At 28.0% G+C, this 17,277-nt stretch overlaps 2 protein-coding genes, 1 long non-coding RNA gene and 1 other non-coding gene across 5 annotated transcripts; 2 read left to right on the forward strand and 2 right to left on the reverse strand.

Moving 5' to 3' along the window:
* Positions 1-686: 686 nt before the first annotated feature.
* LOC113368463 lies at positions 687-995 on the reverse strand. Its single transcript, XR_003366403.1, has 3 exons — positions 976-995; positions 794-920; positions 687-724 (listed from the first exon to the last, which is right to left on the reverse strand). It is a non-coding gene; the product is annotated as an uncharacterized LOC113368463 (long non-coding RNA).
* An 11,405-nt stretch (positions 996-12,400) lies between these two features.
* Trnac-gca lies at positions 12,401-12,472 on the forward strand. The gene has a single exon. It is a non-coding gene; the product is annotated as a tRNA-Cys (tRNA).
* Positions 12,473-14,238: 1,766 nt separating this feature from the next.
* On the reverse strand, positions 14,239-15,312 carry LOC113366201 (60S ribosomal protein L34-like). 2 transcript variants are annotated; one of them, XM_026607769.1, is made up of 4 exons: positions 15,230-15,312; positions 15,015-15,086; positions 14,687-14,749; positions 14,239-14,489 (listed from the first exon to the last, which is right to left on the reverse strand). In XM_026607769.1, the coding sequence occupies exons 2-4, from the start codon at positions 15,077-15,079 to the stop codon at positions 14,258-14,260; spliced, it is 360 nt and encodes a 119-aa protein (XP_026463554.1). In that variant the 5' UTR covers positions 15,080-15,086; positions 15,230-15,312; the 3' UTR covers positions 14,239-14,257. The 2 variants fall into 2 exon arrangements, with proteins under 2 accessions (XP_026463554.1, XP_026463553.1); XM_026607768.1 differs by lacking the exon at positions 15,230-15,312 and having other exon boundaries at positions 15,015-15,207.
* A 994-nt stretch (positions 15,313-16,306) lies between these two features.
* On the forward strand, positions 16,307-17,277 carry LOC113365821 (elongation factor 1-beta'-like). The gene is made up of 4 exons (XM_026607365.1): positions 16,307-16,467; positions 16,538-16,775; positions 16,843-16,989; positions 17,053-17,277. Exons 1-4 carry the CDS (start codon positions 16,388-16,390, stop codon positions 17,248-17,250), a joined length of 663 nt encoding a protein of 220 aa, XP_026463150.1. The 5' UTR covers positions 16,307-16,387; the 3' UTR covers positions 17,251-17,277.

The raw sequence follows: 17,277 nt of genomic DNA on the forward strand, positions 1-17,277 counted from the left end.
ATCTGAACATATTTTATTTGTTGTTAATATATTTATTATCCATTATGAAATATTTATTTCATCGTCTAGAACAGTCATTGGAAACACCTACCTTACATTTGATATATATCAAGTAAATTATAATCGAATAATTATTCGATTATAATTTACGTGATATATATCAAATGTAAGGTAGGTAAAGTAATAAAAGTAATAAATGCAAATTAACTTAACTATTTATAACATCATCACTCGATAAAACATTTCACAGCATCTGAACATATTTTATTTGTTGTTAATATATTTATTATCCATTATGAAATATTTATTTCATCGTCTAGAACAGTGACTGGGAAACTTTTTCAATCATAACCCCAAAATATTTTTGTCCAAGTTTGTATTGTCATCTGAAACCTCGTATTCCTTGTTAATAAATTTATAATATATCATTATATATTATCAATATGAATAATTTATGAAAGCGTTAAAATGAGATTGTAAAATGCACTCGACTCTACTTTTACCTTAAAAAATAATGACTTCATATCATAGTCTAAAATCTTGCTATGCAAATGTACAGATTTATTGACATTCCACATTGCATTTATTATAATCAAACATTATGACTATTCTGTCAAAATTTATATCTTTCCTTTCTATAACTTATTTAGTTACAAACTTTTCGATAACATTTTACTACTAAGCAAACCAGTTTCTCTATTTTCTGCGCTTACAACAATATTACCTGAAAATAAATAAGAATATGTTTTAAATGCAGAGACATATAATTATATTATAACAAGTATTGTCTTACCTTTTATAAATATGAAAGTGCAGTATGTCTTCACTCAAAAAGATTAGGTTATGTTATATTTTATTATGTTATATTTTATTATATTTCACGTAATATGTACAACTGATTTCTCAATGTGTTTAAACTCCTGATCAATATAAAAATCCTTAGTGAGAAAAATAAAATTATCTTGCATTTCTTACCATTTTTATTGAAAACTTGCAAATTTTGACATTTCGAATAGCTAGTTTCCGATTATTTATTAGAGATACTAATAATAATGTAGTTAGCAGTAATCATTCTAAAAATAAATAGCTATTAGTTACAATGCATAAACGCATAATTAAGTATTATACTCACCAATAGTAAAAAGAATTCGTCTATTAAAACTAAGGTTATGTTAGATATACATAACTTATTACTTAATCTATCCATCCCAAATCAAATCAGATGACGTAAAATTAAGTTGAACTTTCAAACCTTTGTATTTTAATCCAAAGTAACAACAAAGAAATGAAATATTGTATATTTTTCAGAGACAATGCTTACTTAACCAAACTTGTTTGTGGTATATATTTCGCACCAATGCACATTACACACATTAGAAAACAATGTACACTATAACACTATTACACATTACACATAACTGAAAATATTATTCGATTATTTCCAGCAAAACTAGTATCTTAAAACATACTATAATTAACAATTTTGCATTAAAAGCTAAGGACGCCGTGTGTGACGCGCGGCGCTTCTTGTGGCATGCGTCATGCATAGAAGGCATAGAAAGATCTAGAACCTTATACCTGCTGTTCAGGATAGTGAGTTACTACAACAAGATTGTATATCTTGGTGGTGTAATGGCTAGCGTCGCAGCCTTTTGATTTTGATTTTGGGGTTCAAATCCCAGTCCATTTATTATTATTTTTTTATTTTATAATTGTATGAGTAAATAAAATTAAAGTTTTCAATTAGTTTTATATATATCGGACAGTATTTAAAATAAATTACCCTGTAACATTTATAACTTTTTTATAATGAAAGGAAAACTGAATTTTTATACTATTCTCAACATTTGAGGTTTTCATAAAGAAACCGTATAAAGTATTATACATCATTAGAATCGTCTCAAAATTCTTAGTTTTTCTTCCACATATCACAACTTAGTATTTCAAACGGTTTGGCCTATGGGCGAGTTGCAGTGCTAAAATTCAAGAAAAATTGAAAAATCTGAAAATAATTATACGAACACACATATTGAATTATATATCATTTTATTCGTAATTTTATTCCGCATCTTTCGTCCGAATAAACTTTTTACGTATCTTTTACCTTTTAATTTGTAAGGGTGAATAATTACATGGTTAAATATTTACAGCCATATATATCTGGCGTATGTTGTTTTCGCTCTGTTGAGTCGATAGCTAAGCGCTAGCGTTGCCGACTCTTAACGTCGTAGTCTCGGGTTCGATCCCAGATAAGATTTTTGTTTTTCATTTTAAATATAATAACAATAATTATGATTGAGGAATTTGAGGAAACAATATTTATTATTAATTTACATGCAAACAATATTTAATAGTCAATTATAAAAAATGTTGCATCAATATTCATTTTTTATTTTGAGGACAATATTTATTAGCTTATGATAAAAAATATTGCATAAATATTTATTTTTCAATTTGATGACAATATTTTGTACCCGATGATAAAAAATGTTGCATCAATAATTTCATTTCAATTTGTGGACAATATTTATCAGTCGATGATAAAAAATGTTGCATCAATATTTTTATTTCAATTTGTGAACTATATTTATCAGCCGATGATAAAAAATATTGCATCAATATTTATATTTCACTTTGGGAACAATATTTTGTAGCCGATGATAAAAAAATATTGCATCAATATTTATATTTTAGTTTGAGGACAATATTTATCAGCCCATAATAAAAAAATATTGCATCAATATTTCTATTTTATTTTGAGGACAATATTTATCAGCCGATAATAAAAAATATTGCATCAATATTTCTATTTTAGTTTGAGGACAATATTTATCAGTCGATGATAAAAAAATATTGCATCAATATTTATTCTTCTATTTGGGGACAATATTTATTAGCCGATGATAAAAAATATTGCATCAATATTTCTATTTTAGTTTGAGACCAATATTGGACAAGGCCATTTATAGAGATTATTGCCTCAATATCGGCTGACGTTGGCCTGATCGATTAGTTGACATCATCACAGAACCGACGTTCGCCGATATTTTTGCAATATAGGCAATCACGGCCACAGAAAACCGATATTGGTAATATATTGTACCGATATTAATTTCTACATGGGGAGCTTCTGTGATCGGTATAGTATTACCTATAATTTTTTAAATTTAATTGGTACCTAATTAAATATCAATAGACAAATTATGAATAAATGTGTAATAATTTTGATCATTATATAATTACTTAAAAACAATTAGTATTCATGAAACATAAAATTTGAAATTTACGGGAAGCCGGCATTCGGTAATAGAAATGAAAGTATTAAACCTAACTCACTGTCGACAATATTTTTAGGCATTTCAGATTTATTATTCGTTAATTCACAAATAGAAATTCACAGATAGAAAAACGACCAGAAATAAATCGATTACTATAGTTTAACGTTTATATAATATCAAATCGCTAATAAAATTTTAAAATTGCAAAGTATTATTTCCCAAAATTGTGAAAGCCACTTTAGTAGTGTTTCATGTAAAATTCAAATCAAACTTTGTTCATTGAGAACTCCATGAAGAATAAATCAGGTCTTTTGGTTCTTCAGAATTTCAATACTTATAAGCAAAATTCTAAGAATTCAAAATATTATAATGAAATATTTCTATTCAGGGTTACTAAAATGACGTGGTCAATAAGAAGACAACAGAAAATATTATTTTCGAACCTTGGACTAATTTTTGGTAGACCACGAATCACCACGATCACGTTCTTGACAATTATACCTCAGGAATAAAAAATAAAAAAATAGTTTTTACCAAAAATCGAAAGACATAATGGCACCTTGCCCACATGGAAAATCTGCAATTCTTATTATAAAATTCCTGTAAAAGCTATTTAATATCAATCACTGTTAACAAAAGCAACTCATAAACTTAAACTAAAAAAATAAGAATAATTTAAACCTGACTATTGTTATCCTTTATTTAATTCATATAAGCTTCAGAAGACATAAATCGTAGTACAAGGTCGACGCAAAGTTAAAAGTTGCATTTATCATGCTGAAGTGGTTTCGAAGAAGAATATGAAGAATATATTTTCTTAACAATAACAAACCGCGAGAGATGGAGAGCGCTTTGTACGAAATATTATATTAGATTTTTTGCTCATCTTTAATCCTTCTGGTCCGGTTGAATTAAGAGGATTTCTTATAGACATGCAGCTAATGGAATAAAAGATTGAATTTTTTTTCAAAGCTGCATATCTGGTTTGGGGAGAAATATCAAAGCGCGTAAGCGCCGCGTCTCAGTTTAACGGTTAAACATTATAAATCTTGGAACAAAACTCATTGAAATATAATCGGTGAATCATTCAAATCGGTTGATCTATGACAAAGGGATTGAATTTTTTTCCAATCTGCATAGCTGATTTGGGGATGAAATATTGAAGCGCGTAAACGTTGAGTCGCAGTCTAACGGTTAAACATTATAAATCTTGCAACAACTCATAAAAATATAATCGGTGAATCATTCAAATCGGTTGCTCTATCACACCCACACATACATCCATTTTTTCTAAGGTATGCCAATGTTCTGGAGGTTTTGAAACGTAAAGATAGCAAAACTTTCCATTTTCGAATTTTTGTGATTACTATAACTTACCCTACGAGAAGTTAATAGGCATGACATACATAAAAAGTACGAAACTTTCAAATAATTTCTGTTTGAAAAAGAAGAGTAAACTATTCTTTTGAGGTAAAGTCAAAAATTATATTGATACCTGTAATGTAACGTCACATAATTATAGAACACGTTTTTTACTTTTTGTTTTTCCAAAAAAAAATGTTCTATAGTTTTGAGTTCATCTAATATTTATATGAAGGTATTTCATTAAAGAATATTCCCAATACCATGAAAAACCTGTCTGATAGAAACTGATAGAATCAGTTTATATTCTAACTAACAAAAAATATAATAAAAAATCGAATTTTTATATTTTGAAAATTTTCTCCTGATGATTCACTTCTAGCAAAACTTTTCTATTGATAGTTTAATAGAAATCCGAAAGTTTTGGCTAAGTTCTAGTCTTAAGGCTAAGTTAAGTAAATTAAGAATTCACAAAGTTCAGCCAAAAATACTATTAATTGCCCTAATACAATAAAAGCAAAATCCTCAGATTAGAAGACAAACTATATAGTGCAGACAGGTGTATGATTTTTTTTTAAATAATTTTTGGACAGTCATTAAAATTATTATTTTGAAGAAAACACCATTTACTTCATTAGTTGCTAAAATAGCCTTCACTTTAAAAAAGTAAGTTCATATAAATTGACATAATAACCAATTTGGTAAGTTATTGTTTATATTTAAATAGACAAAATTGTAATTAAAATGCAAAATTGAAATTGAAATAACATAAAATAATATGTCGAAACAAATGGAAAATTGAATATGCTTTGAAAATTTTAAGGATTTAATGATTTTAAATTAAAATAGTTTTTGGATTCAAGGATTTTCTGATTGATACACATGGTAATCACCTGGTGGATATATTATATTATAAATGCATTTCTATACAGACTGATCCTTTTCTCTAATTTTTTTCTAATCTTTTATCTTCATCCTATCTAAAAGCTAATATTCTACTCTGACTACCGTACTAAAATCCTCATCGGCCGACCGAGTTGGTCACTATGCGTGGCTACAACAAAGCACCTCAAAACATCTTGAAGAAGAGGTGTGAAGAAAACCGGTACTATTAATTTCTTCTGGCATATATTAACGTCGGGGTATAAAAATAAATTGTACAATTCGTATTGTGTGTATGACAAGCCAAGTCCCATATATAACTCCTTTCGAATCATTCGGCTACGAATGTTCATGCAGGAACGGTGAGAATCCACCTAATTGGCTTCTTTAGTCATAAAAATATTTAATAAATTTAACGAAGTTATAAATAATATTGGTAGTGTAATATGTTAGCAATAAATACTGAATATTTTCAATATCAAATTTTTGATCATGATCGTAAATGTTCATTTACTGAATTGCCAATTGCTTGATTGTAGTCTATAAAACCCATTGTACACAACAGATAGATAAATACTGTATTCAAAGTCAATTGGATTCGAATTCGATTGATTATAAAAAAGATTTGGAATGATATTGAGCATTGAGGGTTTTATTTAGAAATCCCTAAAGTAACTATTACTTTAGTAGAAAGATGGTTTTTTACAACGTTGATAGGGAAGAAAATATCTAATTGCTTGTGATTCGGAATTGTTTGAGCCCAAAATTGGGAAATGTATGATTGTGTATGTGAGTCCAAAATTTAATTTTTTGAAACTAAAAGTAATAATAAGAAGAAAATGTAAGCAGGTAGCTTCCCAAAGAAAAAGTTTATCCAATTGCTTAAAAATGCGTTTTGTTATTATTTTATAGTTTTCTCGACGTTTCAAGTGATTCTGAATTGTTTGAGCCCAATATTGGAAATGTATGATTATGTATGTAAGCCAAAATTAATTTTGAAACTAAAAGTCATAATAAGAAGGTAATGTAAGAAGGTAGCTTCCAAAGGAAAAGTTTATCTATTCGCTAAAATGCGACTATCGTTTATTTCATAGCTTTCTCGAAGTTTCAAGTGATTCTGAATTGTTTGAGTCCAAAATTGGAAAATGTTTGGTTGTATATGTGAGCCAAAATTTAAATTTTTGAAACTAATGTAATAATAGAAAAAAAGACGCAAGAAGTTAACTTCTCGAAGAAAAAGTTTATCTATTCGCTAAAAAATGCGACTCATTAATTATATAGTTTTCTCGAAGTTTCAAGTGATTCTGAAGTGTTTGAGCCCAAAAGTGAGCTCAAATATGTATGATTGTGTATGTGAGCCCAAATTTAATTTTTTGAAATTAAAATAATAATGAAGAAGGTGATGTAAGAAGGTAGCTGTATGGATGTGTATGTGAGCCAAAATTTATTCTTTATCGACATTCTGGCAGAAATAGTGCTGATTAGTTTTACAAGACGATCGGCCAAGTCATTTCTTTGAAATTAAAAACAAAATGCAAACAAATTTTGAACATTTTAGCCAAAAATACTAAAATAATGTTTACAATTCAAAAACTGTTCGAAAAACATTAGTTAGTAGAAAATAGCGCTGTTAAATATTTGGTAAAAATTGGCCGGAAGGTTTCTTAATAATTAATTATTAATTACTTTTCCTCAAATAGTATGTATCTTCGAGCCTGATCCCAAATTGAAAGAACGCAGCTTTCGTGATCAAACAATAATGGCTACATATTGTATTAAAGATATAAGCGATGAGTTTAAGATTAAAAATATAAAAAATCCAATAATAAAATCAATAGTTATTTTGTAGAATTAAACTGTGACAGTTTTGCCATTATGTTATATTCGATTTTGTCATTTTTTGTATGGCATTATAGTTCTAATTCCAGCGATTTGGTCTGAGTCCGTCTGTAGTAATTTCGTGGTCGATTATGTCGAGATGCAATATCTGTCAAGCATGACGAAGGGCCAAAAAATCTGTGTGCCTTTATCACTCGACCATTTAATTGGAAATTCAAAAATGCATGAAAGGGTTTAGCCAGAAACCCGATCGTGCCAAAAAAAATAAACAGAGTTTTAGACACTTGTTTTTTTTTTACAAATTTGCATATTATTGTTTTGCTGGTGTTCTTGTGAAGCAGATTTTAATTAAAACTTGAATTGTCAGTTAATATTTTATAACTTATTCAAAATTATATAAACAAAATGTTAATAATGTGATTTTGAACAATCAAACTTAAATACATCAAACTTAAAGCCATTTACTTGATTCAATGAAAGTAATATTTCTTAGAAAAATAACATCATACTTATAGCTAGCATTTACATCCAGATCAAGAGTAATGTTTTCACTTTAAATCATCAAATGATTAACTGATTATCAATAGAACAGACACAAAAAAAACGTGGCTAATAGAAATTGCATTTGAATTGCTTTAAATATTCAAAACATTTTTGTCAAAAAGATTCAAAAGAACTCTTCGATGAAGAAGAGAGAACAGTATTAAAATTGCGCCTGGATGGCTCATAAAATAATATACTCTACATTATTTTATATGATATTTTTCTAAAACATATATGTATTTATATATATAAATATATATATATATAATATAAATATCTAAATTAGTCAAAAGGCGGTAAAAAACTCTTCTTACCAGAGCCACGTGTTGTTGTGAAAGAGTCCGGATAATGCAAAAGGTTTTCCACCAGGACTGGTGTCTTTCTACGATATATATATATATATATATATATATATATATATATATATATATCTATATATATACAAGGGACCTTCAGATTCGACTGTTCTTCTACTTGCATTACCCTCTAAATTCTTTTATTTTTTTATGAAACGCATAATCATTTCTTGGAATCTCTCGCTTCGTTTAATAATATAATCGGATTGCAGTTTGACACCTTCTGAAGTTATATGATATATGAGATGCATACATTAATCCCAAGTTTATACGCGAAAGCATTTAGTAAAGTCGGATTCTGACTTAAGTTGCATAAATTATAATTATAATAAAGCCTTAAGTCGGGATTTTTAATGAAGGATGAAATACCACAATAAATTTGAGGATTATGGTGAAGCTTTTTTATAGATAAACTCCACATGCAATTTTTTTAATAATACATAAGTATTATTATACACATACGTTTATACGAATGCTTATAATAAGTACAAGCATAAACTATGATCTTGACTAATATGTCTTATTTACACATTTGGTACAGACTACAATTAGTAGATAATATCAATTTCTTTAGAAGATTTAGGAATGATATTGAACATTAAGGTTTCATTTAGAAATTCCCTAAAGTAACTATTAAATTAATAAAATTAATGAGAAAGATTGTTTTTCACAACATTGATAGGGAAGAAAATATCTAATTGGTAATGATTCTGAATTGGACCCAAAAATTGGAAAATGTATGATTGTGTATGTGGCCCAAAATTTAATTTTTTGAAACTAATAGTAAGCAGGTAATGTTTTATTAAATTCCCGAAGAAAAAGTTTATTTATTCGCTAAAAATGCGACTCCTTATTTTCATAACTTTTTTGAAGTTTCAAGTTATTTGTTACTTGTTATAAAATCCATATGTTTCCACTATAGTAGGACTATAGTGGAAAGTTCTAGATTAAGAGGAACTAAATATTCCAACATTAAAATATTTAACAATAGTGTTTGAGAATTGAGAAGTTAGATAGTGAGTACTACTAACTATTGTTACTTCTTTTAATATTTTTAGTTCCACTAAATGAAGGCTAGATCTTTAGGCAAAACATATAAATATTATAAGAAATTTAAAAATAATGCATATATTTTATTGGTGTTTTGTCTGATTATATATTTTTTATTAAAAGTGCTTATCTTATCCCAATGGATCCATTTAATTTGAGTATTAAGAACTCCTCAGTTTGTGGGAAGTATTTAAAGATTCTGAAAAATTTCAAATATTCAAAAAGTTGGTCACTTTTGAATCTTTTCTGTTTTTCTTATTGCCAAGTGTGGCCTAATCATTGATGAACGTAATGATTTTTATAAAAAAAAACACAAGACCTGTAAGTGGAAGAACCCACAATTTTTATCATTTTTAAAAATTGTGATCAACTTAGTTTTTGTTAATACAAACATACTAACTTAGTTTTGTGTATGGCAATGGTACTACAAAACTGACATTCAGAAAATACTTAGCCACTCTAAGTACTTTAAAGTACCATCTTAAATAAACTGTACTTAATTGAAAGTAATTGTAATTCTAAGAAATATCTGATTAGATTATTGAACTCTTGAATGCAAATGCAATATTGTAATAATATCGCGTGGATTTAATGTAGGTTGATTCAACCATGCCTTATAATTGCATGTTGTCACTATAAGACATAAATCAAAGCACCTACCCGACAAAGAGTTTGTGTCGGTGTTGGATTGCAAAATAATATGCTGGTAAATAATTTAGATAGGAGTAGAAGTTAAAAATTAAAAGAAGTATACATTAAGCAGTAAAAGTTGAAAAGAAGTAAATATAAAGCGAAAAGCATTGTTCGAAATAGTTCGAAAATGAACAATTCATACATTTAAAGAGTTCTAAATATTTAAATTTGTACACAATTTGGTCTTATAAATTTATCTTTAAAAATGCTAATTTATTAGCATATATTTTCAAACAAAACTAAATAAAGTAGTGTTTGATAATTTTATAAGCATATATTAAATATGAAGACAGTTTTCCAATTGACTGCATCAATTTAAATTTTAAAATAAACTGATAATTTGTATGTATTTTCCTTTGAGCAAAATATCCAACTTCCAAGAGATTACAATTCCAACTTCTGATTTTTTCTATTTTTTTATTTATTGACAAGTAATCTTCAGTCCGGTTGTTAAATGTTCTATGCGAGTCTATCCATTCCCAACTTCTTGTACATTTTTGTATTGATCTGGTCAATATCTTCCATAATGGCTTTAATATCAAATATTTCCAATTTGCTGAAACTATTGCTGATTACATGATCGAGACGTGCAATTTCAGTCCTGAGGAATTCCACTCTTGCCATACGACGAGTGTCTTCGTTGTCGCCAGCTTCACCAATATTCGACAGATCAGGATCCTATTCAAATAATATTTATTTAAATAATACATTTTTATTTGTAACTTCAATGACAATTATATATTTCCCCAATTTGCTAATTGTATGACCTCTCAACGTTTCAAGTATGCTCAACACCAAAATTGGAAAAAGTATATATGTGAGCCAAAATTTCACCTCGTTCTCAAAAACGGCTGCACCAAAATCAACAAAAATTAAGAAACTGAGTTTGAAAATTATATGTTTTTCCTAAGAACCTGGTATTTCAAAGTAGATAGTTGAAAATGTTACCATCACAATTTTAAAAGTAATTAAATCTGAATTCATATTGATTAAGTCAATGCATGACACGTTCATGCAACTTGTTTTAAGGGAAAATGCCACTTACACCCAATTAAATATTAAATTCACTAATTTTGAAGTAACGCGGTTCAAAAAAGATGCCATCGTTTAAACAAAAAGATTTTAAACACTTACTTTTACGATGATAAAGTTTATTTCTTGAACTAACCAAAACTGTTGTAAATTCCAAATTTAAAAAGGTAATGTGGGGCACATTGCTTCGAACAAAACAAATAATACTGCAGCGGCGAAATTATATTTTAACAAACTTCCAATTGGCACAGATTAAACTACAACAGCATTTTTTACACGAAAATATATAAATATGACTTTTATTAGCGACTTTTTAATTTAAATTGCATTTTAGTGAGATCGGTTGATTATACCAAAAATACCACATATGGAGCACTCTGTTACAGGGCAAAGGAACCACAATGTTGTCACATCAAAATAGCAAAAGAAAAAACAATAATATATGAACAATCGTTTAACAAATATTAAATTTCATATATAATTTTATATAAAAATCTGTCTGACCTTTAGTTGTCATTCTTGCAACGTTTACAGGAGGAGAGGAAGTACTCCAAATGAAGAAGAAACTACAGTCAATAATTTATTTATACTCCGACTTTTTCTTACGATTTGGCACTGTTTTCTTAAAAGAAAAGAAACAAAATTGTTAATTAGGTTTTATTGTTACAACTTAACATCGTGCCTGACGTGCGACAACTCGAAAAACGTATCAAGTCAGCCATTTTGGTTTATGTTTACAAAACTTTTTTAACTATAATTTGAAGTTAAAATATATAATATATAAGAAGCATGGAAAAACCACAATTACTTACCTATATAAATCATACACCAAGAAATGAATAGAAAAACCGTTTGCACAAATTATTTACACAAATTGTTTGTTATTTCAGAAACACTAAATAAATTTGGCAGCATTTTGGCCGGTAACAGCAACAACGGGCAACAACTGTTTAATCTTTCCTTATCTATAATGATGGACGCTTATGAAGTTGCCTAAACTGTATACCAACATTAAGAAAGTAAAATACAAAATCAGAAATATTTATATTGTAACAGTGTGCCCCATTTCACCTTAATTTTCTTGTAAAAAATATAAAGATAAAAGTTTATTGTTTGATAACAAAATGTTTTTGAAATTTATACAAAAAGTTTAGATCAAATAGTGAAACTGGAATGCTGGCGCACGAAATACGTCTGCATATTATATAATATGAATAGCATCAAATACGTAGTGAAATATAAATATGTAAGTAGATCCTTTCAGTGCATGTTACTAAAAAAAAGCAATAAATTCTATTTCATATTAAAATATTAATAAATACACGAGTGTGTTATTTAATATTATTGTCCCTTGCCGCCTCATATGGGGATATAGCTCAGTGGTAGAGCATTCGACTGCAGATCGAGAGGTCCCCGGTTCAAACCCGGGTGTCCCCTAACCATTATTTTTAATTTTATTTAACAACAGCATATAATTGAATATCATAAATGATTATACTTTCTGACAAAAATCAAGTAATTGTTCCATATAATACCTTCATTATTGTTTGCACAAACTGCCGAATATCCAGATTATCATTGTTGGATAGGATACTTGTTTCTGAACTCATTGTATGTTTTTGAATTATTCTGATTATTATCAGTTCATTGAAATTTGTTACAAAAAAATTAAAATAAATGCTGTCGAACTATAGATCACTTGGATAAAATGATTTCTATTGAATATTAGAGCACTTGCTGGACAAGTGAATATCAAGAAGTTACATATTACAAATTATATACATTTGGTAAATTTAGATTGATGATTGATTGCTAAATTCAAAACATATACAAAAATAGAACACTTTAAAAATATTCATTAATCTATCAAAAGAATTGAGTGAAAAGAATCTTTGAAAATATGAACACACTGCAATGTTTATTAAGTAATATTTATATTATATTTTACAAATGTTTCAAGACTACAGTTTATCTCCTCTTCAGTGTAAATACAAAATATTTAGTTCATAGTATACTTAACATGTGAACATATTTAAATAATATTATTTACACTGACAAAGAGACAAGTGTAGTCTCGAAAAGCTTGTAATATTATTATTAAATGCAGTGTGTTCATATTCGTATTATATATATTTATATATAATATATGATAAGGTTTTTAAATCATATAATGTTTCGAGTTCGAGTTTCGAACTTTAAAAGTCGAATTAAACAGTATCAAGATATATATATATATATATATATATATATATATATATATATATATATGTCAGATTATTTCTATATCAAATATTTCTCAGAATATTTGTAGATTTATGTTTCATAATATCAATCAATGTAAACATCAGGTAAATAAACCAATCAAAAACTTACCCTTATGTCTGATAATATTCATAAATAAATGTAAATGTATAAATCGAAGACTTGCCCTCCATACATTGAAGTCACACTTTAACAACAAAATAAACAACCACATGTATGATATACACAAAATTCACTTTACTCATGAGTATTACTAAAAAGTTTTACTGAAAAATCCAAAGAACTAAAAAATTTAATACTGTATTATTAGCAAGAGATTGAAACATAAGGATTAATAAAAATAAAAGCATATTACAAACTAAATGATCACACAAACACCAAAACAGTAAATGCAAACTAAATAACTTCTTAAGACTGAAATTATCATTATATTATATTCATTCTTCCAAAATGTCTAAATATTTCATATTCAAATTGGTCAACCTATAGATGATTTTATTTCAAAACAAAAATACTCTTTGTATAATTGAACATCATACTTGATTTAAAAAATTGTGGCAATCAGCCAATGAAACGATTTGCTTGCAACCACATGTTATATAAATTGTTTTTTAGGGGGTAACACCACTATAAGTTTTGATTTAATTCAAATTCATGCTAAGCACACAGAAATGCAATATTTTTAAGTTATTTGAATATCAAATTATTTTTCTTACTTTTAGTTAGTTTTCTTAAATTTAGTTTTAAATATAATAAAGTTATCATATCCTTTTACCAAAAAAGGTCACAAAGACAGGTTTTTAGGCTGTAAAATCCCATTATGAGAGGTTTTTAATTTCATCGATGTTATTACATGATCACAGCAATTCTGAACAAGCAGAAATTAAAAGGGCATAATCAAAAATATTTTTTTTTATTTGAGAAAGTTTTTATTATGTTATATTTAACATAGAATTAGGTCTATTTATCCTTCTTAGCCGCTTTAACACTTGCTTGTTGTGCTTTAAGAACTTTTACGACTATTTTCTGTTCTTCAATTAGGAAAGCCCTGACGATACGTTCTTTTACACACTTGTGGCAAAGTACTCCACCATATGATCTACGTACTGTCTTCTTTCTTCTGCACATTCTGGATCTTTCCATGGGCCTGGCAGGCTGAATGCCTCTGAGCTTGTCTTTGCATTGTCCACACCTATAATCATATTCGTTAAAGTAATTCAAGAAATATATTGAAATTAAATTAGTATGAAAGTGTAGTAACACACTTAAATATTTAAAACTTTTGTCATATGCGATACTGAATACATCAATTTAGTTGTAACAGATTTTTATAAACGCATGAAACAAATATGCTATTTATACTTTAAACAAAAATTATAAAATTATTACCTGGGGATCTTCTTGGGTTTCTTCAAATATTGATACACTAGTTTACCACCTGGAGTTCGCACACTGAAAAATAAAAACCATTTAGAAACCTAATATTGAACACACGAATAAAGCACTTAATTCAATATTTGTCAGCAGAACATTTGTCATCAATATTAACAGGACTCTAGCCAATAATTCATCATATAAAAGTAAAAAAGAAAAGTGAACTGTTAAATGTCAACATAACCTCAAATTTCATTAGAGGCAAGAAACAAAGGATTCATAAACTACATAGCAATTATTTTTACATTGACGTTTAATATATATTAATTATTGTTACACTTACACCCTCCTCCTGTTAGATTTTGTGTTGTACGACAAACGTCGTCGGTATACTAAACGCTGCACCATTTTAGATCTACAAAAACAATACGAAAATTAAATTCACAAAACGATTAGATTTCAATAGTATCATATGCTCGACATCTCATAATTAATTTACACTTCACACAAAACTCGATTTTTTAAGATTTAATAAATTTAATAAATAATAACACAAACCTATCCCAGTGTTGGAACGGAAAAGGAAATCCGAAAGACTTTTATGTCACTGAGTGACAGAATCTACTTATGCGGGCAACTTCAAGAACTTGAAACAGATGATGACAACATTCGAAAATGGAAATATATACTTGAACTAAATTAGGTGGCGGGCAAGCTTGGAACTGTCGCGATTGAAATAATGAAATTTCCAGAAATTACTTTCTTTAATATCGAATTACAGGCACAATTTGGTCATACTCAAATTATAAAAATATATTGATGAATATTATTTGTTTAAATTTAATTGCAATCTATTTATTGAAAACAATATATTGGCAATTACTTTTTAATTAGTTAATTTCACGACAAGGTCTTGAAAAAACTTTTATTGTCATTTATATTTATTTGCAGGCAATTATATTTTTTGTAAGGAGATATAGTTAATTGAGAAACAAATAGATAATTTTTTGTACTCCAATTACATTACTCGTACTCTAATTACATTAATTGTTGTTTGGAAGTTTCCACAGGATTATTGTTATTATATTATTGAGTACTATAAAAAAACCTTTTCTTAGTTATCAAGTATAAAACAACTTTCTCAAATAAATGTTTAAACAGTACAACATAGATCAAAAAACGAATATATGAGTACAAGCAGTACAAAATATCTATTGCTTAAAAAATAACGATCTACCCTCTATTATTTTATAGAAATATTTGAAAGAACTTGATATTATTAATTTAAAACATAAAAAGGCACAAACTACGTCAAAACAAATAGAAAATATTACCATGAATAGCCATACAAGAAATACCATATTTTACCACAGAACTAATGCCGTGTTGTGCGACAAATCCGCTAGGAGAGGTGTGCCCGGTACCTAATATTTAATAAAAATAAATACCCTAAATACCAAATGTTTTTTAAACAAATTAATTTTCACTATCAATTTAAATATACCTTAATTTAATAAAAATACTGTTTATTAACTAATTTAATATTTACTTATCATTCCTTTGAGTATTTTTAAATCTTTGCTACAGTTGGTCATACTGACACATTTCTTTGCGAATATTCCTTTTTAGCAATTTCTGTCTTTTCTCTCCCGTATCTTCAGTCTCGAGAAAAGCCACGTTTTGATTGTACAATTTATTTTCTAATAAGCAAACGAAATGGCTTTTGGTGATGTGAAAACTGAAAAGGGCCAACAGGCCTTAAACACCTTTTTAGCTGATCACAGTTACGTCGAAGGGTAATATATTTAAACCGACATAGTTAAATTTTAACCTATATTATATTCTTAAGTTGATTTATTTTATTAGATACGCGCCATCAAAAGCCGATGTTGATTTATTCAATACTTTGCCAAAAGCACCAGGTGCTAACTTAGTACATTTAGCCCGTTGGTACAGGCATATTGCTTCGTACACAAAATCTGGTGGAGACTCAGCCGGTTTCCCAAGCCTTACTTGCCCACTGGCAGCTGGTGCAAAGACTACCACACAGAAGGATGATGACGATGATGATGTTGATCTCTTTGGAAGCGACAATGAAGAAGATGTAAATAATCTCTCATTTTATCTATGTCTATTTTGAGTTGAACTTTAAGCATATTTTTTTCTATCAGGATGCTGAAGCAGCTCGCCTTCGTGAAGAAAGAGTCAAGGCCTATGCTGACAAAAAATCAAAGAAACCTGCTTTAATTGCCAAATCCTCAATCGTCTTAGATGTCAAACCATGGGATGATGAAACTGATATGAAAGAAATGGAAAAGGTAAAAAAAAAACTTCTTTGCAGTCATAATGAATTTTAATGATTGAATATATAATTATTTCAGGTTGTTCGTTCCATTGAAATGGATGGCTTAGTTTGGGGAGCCTCAAAGTTAGTCCCAGTTGGTTATGGAATAAACAAATTGCAGATTATTTGTGTTGTAGAAGATGACAAAGTATCAATTGATTTGTTGACTGAAGAAATACAGAATTTTGAAGATTTTGTGCAGAGTGTTGACATTGCTGCCTTCAATAAAATTTGATTTGTTAATTAAATTTTAATAAATGCG

The sequence above is a fragment of the Ctenocephalides felis genome, unplaced genomic scaffold, assembly GCF_003426905.1.
Source record: "Ctenocephalides felis isolate EL2017-DRISC unplaced genomic scaffold, ASM342690v1 CF-g0.4_SCAFFOLD_01170, whole genome shotgun sequence".
NCBI lineage: Eukaryota > Metazoa > Arthropoda > Insecta > Siphonaptera > Pulicidae > Ctenocephalides > Ctenocephalides felis.